At 60.9% G+C, this 11,620-nt stretch overlaps 1 protein-coding gene across 4 annotated transcripts in view; it reads left to right on the forward strand.

Moving 5' to 3' along the window:
• Window positions 1–11,557, forward strand: part of PPP1R13B (protein phosphatase 1 regulatory subunit 13B) — a 93,048-nt gene extending 81,491 nt beyond the window's left edge. For 2 of the 4 annotated variants that reach the window (XM_082737414.1, XM_082737415.1), the window contains exons 9-17: window positions 498–678; window positions 4,108–4,277; window positions 4,623–5,124; window positions 6,139–6,914; window positions 7,530–7,670; window positions 7,747–7,880; window positions 8,496–8,662; window positions 9,595–9,794; window positions 10,415–11,557. In XM_082737414.1, coding sequence (XP_082593540.1) covers window positions 498–678; window positions 4,108–4,277; window positions 4,623–5,124; window positions 6,139–6,914; window positions 7,530–7,670; window positions 7,747–7,880; window positions 8,496–8,662; window positions 9,595–9,794; window positions 10,415–10,456 — 2,313 coding nt within the window. In that variant the 3' untranslated portion in view covers window positions 10,457–11,557. Of the gene's footprint in view, window positions 1–497; window positions 679–1,906; window positions 2,012–4,107; window positions 4,278–4,622; window positions 5,125–6,138; window positions 6,915–7,529; window positions 7,671–7,746; window positions 7,881–8,495; window positions 8,663–9,594; window positions 9,795–10,414 lie in introns of all 4 variants that reach the window. The other 2 variants (XM_082737417.1, XM_082737416.1) reach the window with 2 other exon arrangements.
• Window positions 11,558–11,620: the final 63 nt, after the last annotated feature.

The raw sequence follows: 11,620 nt of genomic DNA on the forward strand, positions 1-11,620 counted from the left end.
TCATTGTGCCTAGCATGGCTTGTTCAGTCCTTACAAGAAGCCGTATCTCGACTTTACAGACAGGGGTACAGAGGGTTAGAGGGGCGAAGTCATTGCACTGGCCCAGGGCAGCACAGTGAGTGGCAAAGCAGGATTTGAAGGCAGCTCAGAGCCCAGGCTGTGACCGACGCCTCTGCCCACCTAGGGGACAGAGAGTATCTCCCAGGAGAGAGGGCTCCGTGGAGATGTCCTGGGAAGCCGTGCTGCCCTGCTGTCAGCTGCTGTCTGTCCTAGCTCACAGAAGGTGGGGGGCTCAGAGAGGTTCACTCGTGTGGGACTGGGGGGTGTGGCCCTCCTTTCAGCACTTGGCCATTCTACATACTGGTGGCTCAGATGGCGGGGCTTCCTCAGTTGGACACATGATTTAATGAGTGGTTCACATGAGAGCAGACTGTCCCACTAGGCATGTGATTTCTTTTTACTTAGAACCTTAACTCTTGTTTCTTCCTATTCTGCAGCTGAGCCGGGTGAATGGCACGTCGTCCCCACAGTCGCCGCTGGGCACGCCTGGCAGGGTGGCTGCGGTGGGGCCTTACATCCAGGTGCCCAGCGCGGGTAGCTACTCTGTCCCGGGGGACCCCATAAAGCCCCAGTCTCTCACCATTGCCTCAAGCGCTGCCCACGGAAGATCCAAATCCGGTGAGTGGCCTGTGTCCTCGTCTTGGGGGAGAGCCCTGGAGGTCAGCAGCCTCGGAGGAGGTCCCCACAGTGTACCCCGGGCTCCACCCACACTCTGTCTCCCCCAGGGCACTTTGTCTTCTGGCCAGTTTGGGAGCTGTGTGCCACCCTAGTAATAATATGACCCTAAACTGAGTCAAACGTCTTTACTCTGTGGCTTTTCAAAGCACGAATTACTTCAGACCGCATCCTCTCGCACCGCGGGCAGACCTGCCGCTCCCCAGTAGAGGGGCGGCCTGTCCGTGAACAGTGCACGAGAGCTGCGCTCGCTTTCCCCGCTCAGCACTGCTGTAAGCGATGCAGAAGCCGACAGTCGCGTCGGCCCTCCGCATGACCGGCACCAGCACTGTGCTAGCGTAGCTCTCCTGCTGGACTGCTTCCTAGCCAAGGGCAGGTCGGGCTCCCCGGCGAGAGTCTGCTCTCCTTTCTCAGAAGAAGGCAGCACTAGCACTTGTTTGCAGGGAGACTGGCTGCTGGGCTGTGGCCTTCCCCAGCAGAGCACTGAATCTTGGGGTGCGGTCCCGACAGGATGGCGCTCCTTCCCTCAGGACGCCAGTCCTGGGCTATGCTGGGGGCTGTCGTCAGTGCATCTGTGCAGTCTTCAGTGTGCCTGTGGCCTCCTGGCCGGCACCCGGTCTCAGCAGCTCTCCCACGCTGGCGGGGGCCATGGGGCTGGTTCTGACCCAGGCAGGAGGGGCCACGCACCCCGGCTCAGCTCTGTCTGGGGCCGTGTCTCAGCAGCCACTCAGAGTGCCTGGTCCGTGCGAAGCGCTAATGGCAGCTTTCCTGGGGAAGCCGTGATTTGGAGTTTGGACCACTCTGTGGTGGGAGTGGAGGGTTGTCTGTTTCCCACGGTGGATAGTGAGCACAGCCAGCTCCTTCGCTGCTGACTCCCCTCTGAACACTTCCCGAGCCGAGGACACCTCCTGATTCCCGCTCTTTGGGGGGGTGTGCCAGGCCACCTCACAGGAGTTGCCTGGAGGAGACACCCTTACGGAACCTGGAGAACGAGTCCCTCAGAAGTTTAGCTGCAGCCTAGGTCTTTCCGCTGCTGTGCAGGTTGACCGGACACAAGCTGTGCCCCCCACGCCGGGGAAGGTCAGCCCAGGCGCAGAGCTGGGAGGAGCGGTCTCCCCATGGGGACTCGGACTCACACTGTCGACTGTCCTTGTGGTTCCGTGTCACACAGATGGCCACGGGAAGCCCAAAGTGACCAGCTCGTGGACAGTATCAGACCTTGACGTCGGGCCTGACTGCGGCTCCTCAGGGCGCTCTGCAGACCCGTTTGCAAACCGTACGTCGGCTGGCCGGCCCCGTGGGGTCTCCGGCCTCTCTGATGCCGCTAACCCAGCAATCATTTGTTTTCCAAACTGATGAAGGTCTGCTCGTCCCATCTAGATTTGAGGGAAATGCCGCATGCACTTCCTTCCACAGGCAGGTGTGAGGTTTGGGCTGGGCCTCACACACCGGCTCCTCCTCAGGACTGGTTCGCCAGATGCCAGCACAGCAAGGCATTGTCAGTTTGGTTTGGAAGAAATTAAGATGATTTCCTGAGTTGTTAAAGACTTTGGATGTAGCTCCTATACAAGAACCGCCAGTCATGCTTGAAGGGAACTGTCCCTTTATAATCCTTTATAAGGAAGACAAAATTTACAGAAAAACAGGAAGGGAAGAAGGAAAACCAGTTTTGCTTTTGCACCCCTGCCTCATCCTGAAGAAGGAAACTCTCAGTTCCGTCCACAGTCCCTCTGCGGTTGATTTCCGTAGAACCTCCCATGGCTGTGGGTTTCAGAAACAGCTGGCTGGCCACTCTCCTTGAGACCCCGGGGCTGGTCCCCCCTGCTCCTGAGTCTGCTGGGGCGCTGTTTGTTTCCCCATCAGCCCAGCATGGCCACCGCTGAGTGTCCGTGGTGACCCGCGTGCTTCTGGCACACATAGCCCCTATTTCTCTTTCTTTATTTTTTTTTTTAAAGATTTTATTTATTTATTTGACAGAGAGAGATCACGAGTAGGCAGAGAGGCAGGCAGAGAGAGGGGGGAAGCAGGCTCCCCGCTGAGCAGAGAGCCTGATGCGGGGCTCGATCCCAGGACCCTGAGATCATGTCCTGAGCTGAGGCAGAGGCTTAACCTACTGAGCCACCCAGGCGCCCCCATATCCCCCACTTCTAAAGTATGTGACATGAAGGGGCAAGTGCTTCTTGCCTGGAAGAGGCTGACCGGTCACGCAGAGCAAGGGGGTGGTTTGGACCGGGGCCTTGGAATGCCTCACCAGCACCCTTGCAGCCTGGTCAGAACTTTCTGGATCCTGCTGCCTGGAGCCACAGGAGGGCACCCCTGACTGGGTGCCACAGGGCGCCCTGAGGCTCTGCCCCCCTCACTGCACAGGAGCCGCTGTCCGTACCTGCGGTCAGAGTGCACGGGAGCTTCTCCTCCTCCTGTCTCGTGAGTCACAACTCTTCTCACAGCCCTGTTCTGAGGATGAGTGATCTCCCGCTGCTTCTGCCTTGTCCCCACCTGCTCATGCTGGCGGGTGGGGTGAGGAAAGAGGTTCTGTTCCTGTTAGAAGGCCCCAGACAGTCCCTTCTGACTTCTCTCTGTTCCATGTGGCTGACAGCTGGGGTTTCTCCGCTTCGGTCTAGTCCCACACCAGTGCCTGCACTGGAGGCGAACGGGAGCCCGAGTCAGGCTACAACCTGACCCTGCAGACGCTGTCACTACTGTATGTCACTGTGACTGCTAGGAGAGATTGCTTCTGCAGCCTTTCTCAGTTTGGAAAATGCTTGTTTAAGGGGAAAAAAAAAACAGCTTTTCAGTGGCTTTCCTAAAACATGGGTTCTGCTAGCTTTCCAATCACTGCGATGGAATGATAGCTTGCTGCTCCAATCAGTGGGAACTTGTACCGGCTTCTTGTGATCTTGAATTATTCTAACTGATTAAAGGCAAATTTTTCTTTTACCATCTATGTGGTACGGGTCAAACCTGTTAAAAAGTCAAAAGACAAAATTTTTCAGTTGCTGTATGTAATTGGTTTTATAAGTCAAGTTGGAAAAGTAAGTGGTGATGCTTACTTTTTGGTGTTGATGCAGCAGATTTGACCTGTATTTAGATAGGGACCTAGGAAGTTTCCACGGTCCCCTGGCCCCTCGCCAGTGTCGCAGCAGCCCCGTGCACAGCCATCGAGTCTCTGTGCACGTGAAAGCGATGCTGGCCAGCACACGCTTGCCGTGTGCCCGCCCGTGCGCGGGGAGGGGTGCTCTGCCACTGGCTCGTGAAACTCCCGGCCAGTGTGGTCACCCAGAAGGTGATCTTTGCTTCTGGTAAGGGGTTATTCTTAGATTAGTTCAGCTAATCCCAGGAAGGGTTGTACTCAAATGCTGTGTTCTCTTCAAGCCAATGATGGAAACTGGCCAGCACTGAAGCAAAACTCCAGCTCTTCGGCAAAGCCCACGCAGGTTGCCGGTACAGACTGGAAGGACTCCAGCGTGGAGGGCCCCCTCAAGCAGGGGGCCGTTTCCAGCCAGCCGGCGCCCTTGTCAACTTTAGGAGCCACAGAGAAGCTGGTAGGCTGTTTGTCTTTATCACAAAACACCAGTAAGATCCTCACTGTGTCCCCGTTCGGCCTTCGTCTTCACGTAAGGGGTGAGGGGTCTCATGAGGCAAATTAACCCTTGTCTAAACACGAGCCAGTCTGAGGAGGCTCGGGGCCTGCATGGCGTGCGGTGTAAGTACTTGTGTCGGCGCGCTTCCGGCCTGCCACCTCCGAGTCCTGCAGCGTGGCTGTGCCCAGTCACATGCAGATTGGAAGGATTACAAGTCCTACTTTGTATCCTCTTGTGACTGTGGATAGAAATATGCTTAACTTTTCAAAGGGTGACTTTGTTTTTCTTCTTAACATCTAAATTTAGGGCATGGAGATGGGTAAAGTGCCACCCCCAATCCCTGGTGTCGGCAAGCAGCCGCCTCCGAGCTATGGGACATACCCGAGTCCTGCGCCTGTGGGCCCAGGCTCCACGAACTCGCTGGAGAGGAGGAAGGAAGGCAGCTTGCCCAGGCCTAGTGCCGGCCTGCCTGGTCGGCAGAAACCCGGCCCGCTGCCCCCTGCAGTCAGCGGCCCCCCGCCGGGCTCCTCACAGCAGATCCAGCAGAGGATTTCTGTGCCACCGAGTCCCACGTACCCGCCGGTGGGGCTGCCTGCTTTTCCAGCTGGAGACAGCAAACCTGACCTCCCACTGACTGTGGCTATTAGGCCCTTTCTGGCTGATAAAGGGTCAAGGCCACAGTCCCCCAGGAAAGGACCCCAGACAGTGAATTCAAGTTCCATATACTCCATGTACCTCCAGCAAGCTACACCTCCTAAGAATTACCAGCCAGCAGCGCACAGCACCTTAAATAAGTCTGTGAAAGCAGGTATGGTGGGTTCGTACTCTTCTCTTGGGGCCAACATATTAGACTTAAAATGCCAACCCATAGCCGTACGTGTGGACCACGCACTATTTAGGATTAAAGCTTGGGTTCTTGCGTACAGTGTGGCCTTAGATGTCCATGTGGGATTGGGGTGGAGGAGGGCATGCGCCAGGCTGCTCTACAGCGGGCTCACGTGGGAAGCTCTCCCTTCCTTTCGAAGCACCTGCTGTACTCGGGAAGCCCGGCTCCCAGAAATGCTTCATTTTCTCCTGCTTCGTGGAAACGTGTGCTTTCCAGGGCCTGGTGGGGGCTCTGCCCTGATGTGGCCCTCCTGGCCACCTGGCAGAGACTGAGCCAAGCCCTTGGACACGAGGCAAGGGTGTGTCTGCTGCTGGTGGAGCCCTGCTGTGGAGCCTGCGGGGGAGAAGAGCCCGGCCGTGGTGAGGGGCAGAGAACAGAGCCTAGTCCCTCCCATCCGAGGGCAGGTGGGGACTGTGACCTGCACAGCAGGGTCTTACGAGGCACAGCTGGGCTTGGACCTCGTCACACGTTCTTGGGCCAGGGCCGCAGCTTCCAGACTCCTGGGAGGGCCCGGCTACCTGAGCCCCTGCGGAAGCTCACTGTGCGGAAGCTCTGCTGTAGCGGGGCTCTGGCTCCCTTCTCGACCACTCCTCTGCTGGCAGGCAGAGCCTTCCTGTGTTCCGCGGCACGAGACCACCTGAGGGGCTGATGGTGTTCGGGGATGGTGTCTTCCTCCTTGGCCAGGAAACCAGGAGGGTTGGTTTGGAGTGGGGAGGCCGGGTCTGCAATCACTTCTTTTTGTTTGAAAAAAACGTAGAGTCTGGAAGCCCAACGGTAGAAAGCACTGAGAGGGACGGTCTGCCTTCCAGAAGGAGTCCGTAGAGGGAGGGGGCTGTGTGATCAGAGGGTTCCTGGGGGTTGACAATGGGCCATAGCCGCGCCACGGCCCTGCAGTCACAGGCGCTTTGCGGCCCCCGCCCTCCGTGTCTCCTCCAGTGTATGGCAAACCTGTGCTGCCCTCCGGCTCGACGTCCCCATCGCCGTTGCCGTTTCTCCACGGGTCATTGGCCACAAGCACGTCGCAGTCCCAACCACCTTCAGACAGCGCTGAGAAAGAGCCAGAGCAGGACAGCCCCGCGCCGCCCGGAGATGGCAGCGCGGGCACAGGCGCCGTGGAGAGCCTGCCGCGGCCGCTCAGCCCCACCAAGCTCACCCCCATTGTGCACTCGCCGCTGCGCTACCAGAGCGACGCCGACCTGGAGGCCCTGCGCCGGAAGCTGGCCAACGCGCCGCGGCCCCTGAAGAAGCGCAGCTCCATCACCGAGCCTGAGGGCCCCGGCGGGCCCAACATCCAGAAGCTGCTGTACCAGCGCTTCAACACCCTGGCGGGGGGCATGGAGGGCACCCCTTTCTACCAGCCTAGCCCCTCGCAGGACTTCATGGGCACGCTGGCCGACGTGGACAACGGAAACGCCGCCAATGGGAACCTGGGAGAGGCCAGCCCTGCCCAGCCCACAGCCCCGCCCCTCGCTGAGCCAGCCCCGTCTTCGGACGCCAATGACAACGAGCTCCTTTCCCCCGAACCGGAGGGCCTCATCTGTCCCCAGAGCACCCGCCAAACGACCGAACCTGCCGAAGATGACAACAACAACGTGGCCACGGCCCCCCCGACGGAGCAGGTCCCTAGCCCTGGGGCCGAGGCCCCCTCGCCGGGGGAGGACCAAGCCCCCCCAGCACTGCCCCCCGCCATGCCCCCACCAGGAGTCTCTACGGTGGGTGTCATCCTAGACCAGGGCCGCGGCTTCCTAGTCCGCTTGCCTGTGTTTGTAGAACACCTGCCTGTGTTAGCCGTAGTGCTGGGGGTGGTGGGGCTTGCCAGACCCTCATGCCTTCCCTCCCTGCGACCAAGGTGGGGGATGGTACAGCCGCACACAGAGGGGCTCTGAAGAAGCAAGCGGGGTGGCGGGGCTCTCCCTAGAGGACCCAGATTTCCCCCAGGACAGGAAGCTGCTGCTGGAATTTGAAGGGCAGGCCAGGAGGAGAACCTTCTAGACAGGCTCCCTGGTGGGAGGTCAGTGTTGAGGCAGAGAGGAGGGAGTGGGAGTCTGCTATATTGGGAAGAATGGGCTGCTGACCCCCAAGCGTGGCTGTTACCCCCCCACACTCGCCAGCACGGCTCCTCCGAGAAGCCCGGCCCCGGCCCCTGAGCCGCTCTGCCCCGGAGCCGCGCCGGCTGGGCCCCGGGAGTGGGCGCTCCTCTCAACGCCAGGGGCTGCTCAGTGCCACCGGGTACATGTGCCGGCCCTGCCTTCTGTCCCTGTTCCTCCTTACCAGGGCTGGGCACCTTGGTGCGTGACTTTTAAATCAAAAGTGTGCTTCCTTCCCAGCAGAGCAAACGGACCAACCTGAAGAAACCAAACTCGGAGCGGACGGGGCACGGGCTGAGGGTCCGGTTCAATCCGCTGGCGCTGCTCCTTGATGCTTCTCTGGAAGGGGAGTTTGACCTGGTGCAAAGGATCATCTATGAGGTGAGCTGGGCTGAAGCCTTAGGCTGGGCTGTCCCGGCTGCCAGGACGCGGGGCTCACAGCGCCCTGTGTCCGTAGGTGGAAGACCCCAGCAAGCCCAACGACGAAGGGATCACGCCGCTGCACAACGCCGTCTGCGCCGGCCACCACCACATCGTCCGCTTCCTGCTGGACTTCGGGGTCAACGTGAACGCCGCCGACAGCGATGGCTGGTGAGGGTCCCTGGGGCGCTTGGGCTGCATTCGGGCCCCGGGGAGGCGTGGGGGCAGGAAGGGGCCGGCCGCCGCCCACCTGGCTGCCCTCCGGGTCCCCGGGTGAGAGGCTCTGTTCTCGCCGAGCTCTGGGCAGACAGGATCGTGGACGGCACGGGCAGCGCGTTGGGCAGGTTGTTACTCTGCGGCCGGACGCCTGGGCGGAAAGGAAGCGCCGAGGCCCGCTCCAGTTGCACATGTGCTTTGCGGCTTGCAGGGCCCTCCTGCCACGGGGCTGGCCCCTGGGTCTCCTGTGGATTTGGCTATGAATGTCAGGCACCTGTCCGGGGGGTTGAACACCTGGGCCTTTTACACTGTGGCGAAATACAGCTGACGGCTTTGCGCCGCCGCCCCGCGAGGGCACGGGCAGCCCTGCGCCGCGCGTTCCCGCTGCCCCAGGGCACGTCGTGGGCTGCTCCGCAGGCTGCTCAGTGCCCAGCCTGTTGGGCAGCACACGTGCGGTCTGGGACGTTGGGTGAGGAGACACCAGGCCATGAAAATGGCCAAGGCCACACCTTGGGACCACACACCTGTGGGACTGGAGGCCGCCGGCGGCTCACGCGCTCTCCGTTCCAGGACACCGCTGCACTGCGCCGCCTCCTGCAACAGCGTCCACCTCTGCAAACAGCTGGTGGAGAGCGGCGCCGCGATCTTCGCCTCCACCATCAGCGACATCGAAACGGCCGCGGACAAGTGTGAGGAGATGGAGGAAGGCTACATGCAGTGCTCCCAGTTCCTGTACGGTGCGTGGGGCGCGGCGCCGGCGTGCGCGTGCTGCTGCTGGCCTGGGAGCAGCTTGTTTCGCTTGGGGAGCAGTCCGCCCCCCCCCCCCCCCCCGTCACCAGTCTCGTCAGAATGGAGGTCACGCTGTCCCTTACACCCATTCCTAAAAACCTCTTTGAAAATCCACGTTGTCGGAAAGATTCTTGCCCAACTGTTAAGACAAACAGCACTTCCCTCGGTGTCGACGGGCCCCTGGGCGGAGCCGCTGGTGGGTGCGGGGGGCTGGGCAGCAACCATCTGTCCGCTTCTGGGGCGCACCAGGGCACTTCAGGGTGGGAGCCCCTGTCCCCATCCTGTGGTGACGGGCGACGAGTGTGCCGCTTGAGGAGCAAGCCTCGTTCTGGTGTAAGCCACTTGAGCAGGGGTCAGACTTTGGGATCTGGAGCAGCGCTCTGCCCTGGGGTTAAACACCTGTGGGTCGTCTCCTCCACACCTAACCCAAGAACCTTTGGGCCTAGCCCTGCACTTGACCCTCGGGACACCGTGACAGAGGGAAGTGGGCCCCAGCTGCAGTAGTAGCCATGCCGGGGGGAGCGCGGCGGCAGGTGGCAGGAGCGCGGCGGCAGGTGGCAGGGCCGCCGACCCCCAGCTCTTCTCAGGGGTCCTCCAGGCAGGAGCCGGCTTGGTGGCCGTGGGGTGGAGGCGGAGCGGCGGCCGCCACTGTGGGGGCTCCCCATACCCAGGGGCAGTCAGGCAACGGCTTAGTTGACTTTTGGAAATTGTCCCCGGTGGGACTTGTAAGGATAACCTTAGGGAGCCCCTCGTCCAGCAGCATACCTCTGCCTCAGGCCCCAGCGCTCCAGGAGCCAGACTCCTGCCGCGCAGGGACAGGGTGGGGAGAGCAGGGGGGCCCCTGCCGCCCCCTGACCAATTGCTTGCTCTCTCATCGCAGGGGTGCAGGAGAAGCTAGGCGTGATGAACAAAGGAGTGGTGTACGCCCTGTGGGGCTACGAGGCCCAGAACAGCGATGAGCTGTCCTTCCACGAGGGCGACGCCATCACCATCCTACGGCGCAAGGACGAGAGCGAGACGGAGTGGTGGTGGGCTCGCCTCGGGGACCGGGAGGGCTACGTGCCCAAGAACCTGCTGGGGGTGAGCACAGTGCGCTCGCTGCCCTGGGGTCGGCCTGGGCAGCCTGGGGGTCCTGCCCCTTCTTCCCCTCTGGGGTCCCATGTGGGGGCAGATCCTACGGGGAGAGATGGCCATTCGCCACCCTCAGTGTCATCTGTGTTAGTGGGCGAGTCTGCAGCGGCGGCAAGAGGCTCTGGCTGGTGGGGACCCCACACGCACCCTGACACAGGAGCTTTGGCGAGCAGCCCCACCCCCCCCCCCGCCCCGCCACAACTGTCTGCAGTCCTGACTCGTCTCTGGGTGGGAGCGTCCCTGGGTGGGGAGCGGGCCGGCTGCTCCGTCCGTGGTGCTGATAACTGTCCTTCACCCCGCGACAGAGCAGGTGCCCCTGCGCTCAGCCCACATGCCTAGCTGGGCGGGCAGGTGCGCCTTTCCTTGTGCCAAAGTACACCGGGGAGCCTTCTAGCCAGCAGTGCGGGTTCTCGGTGGTGCCCGGTGCTGGGAGAGGCTGCCCTCGGCGGGGGCACAGCTTATAAAGGGAGTCGGGACCTGGGGTGGTGGCCGGCCCTGCAGCCCTCTGGACACCCCTTCCTGCTCAGTGGGACCATGGCCTTGTCCTGACTGTCCCCATTGATTCCCAGTTGTATCCGCGGATCAAACCCCGACAGCGCACGCTGGCCTGAACTTGCCGTTGGAGCACTGCCCGGGCTCGCCAGCCGATGGGCCGCCAGAAAGGTAGCTCTGCCGTTTCCCCAGGAAAGCTGAAGCCGGACACGGTTGATAATGGTGCTCACTTTAGCAGACGGAGTCCGCGATGTGAAATTCCCACAGCTTCTGGGTGAGGCCCTGTCTTCAGTTTGCCCGTAACTGGGAGAGGTACTTTTGCCTCCAAGAAGACTGAATTTTGCCAATTACTGTAAATCCAAATAAATATCCAGCTTTCTAAACAACTGTCCCTTTTGCCAATAAGCAGACCTATAATTTTTCCCCGGCTGGTTGCCAATGAAGATGAACCCTCTTACTGACTTGGCCCCAAGGCTGTCCCTTGTTCCATGTCACCCCCACCCCAACAGGGAAAACTTGCGACCACAGTGAGGCGTGCCTCTGCTCGAGCTTGCCCTCCTGTCACCGGAAGTCCTGGCAACCCCACCGCCCTGCCCACCCTCGCCACGCACATCTCTTCCTTCCCCTACCAAAGGAGCCCCTGTATGGAAACTTCTGTCAGTGGTGGTGCTTGGTGCGTGTGTCCCGGGCATTGCATCAGTCACCCTCATGCAGGCCGATGGTGCGCCAGAGCCCTTAATACCAAGCGGCAAACAATCAGGAGCCCCTAGATGGCACCGTCCCCTCCTCTGCTCGCAGCACGGCCTTCCCTGCAGCAGCCCACGGGCCGGGGTAGGGCAGACGTCGGGGGGCGGGGGCTGCACAGCAGGGGGCCAGCGTGGGCCTGCCGTGATGTGATTACCTTGGCCCAGTCCAGACTCCGGGTGGAACTGTACGTACAGACTTTTCTATACCAAAAGTATTTTTTGACTAGACCATTCGAAACTACCAGAATAATATTGGAAATGTTTTTTTCTCATTAAAAGCCAGGCCCTTAGGCTTTATTTTCCACGTATGAGTCCTGTGTATAATTTAACCGTAGAGCCGCTGCTGTAGCCAGGCCCCCTCAAGCACGGACTGTGTGCCGGGCTGCCACCCCCCTACTGGGACCCCCACCTCGCCGCGAGCCCCCCACCGCGGCCGCCCTGTAACGACGCCCAATAAAGCCTGTCTCTCCCCGGCGGCTACGAGTCTTGTGTTCGGGAGCCCGACGGGGCGGCAGCGGGAAAGCGCGGGGGCTTTGG

Source organism: Mustela nivalis, assembly GCF_964662115.1.
Source record: "Mustela nivalis genome assembly, chromosome: 6".
NCBI lineage: Eukaryota > Metazoa > Chordata > Mammalia > Carnivora > Mustelidae > Mustela > Mustela nivalis.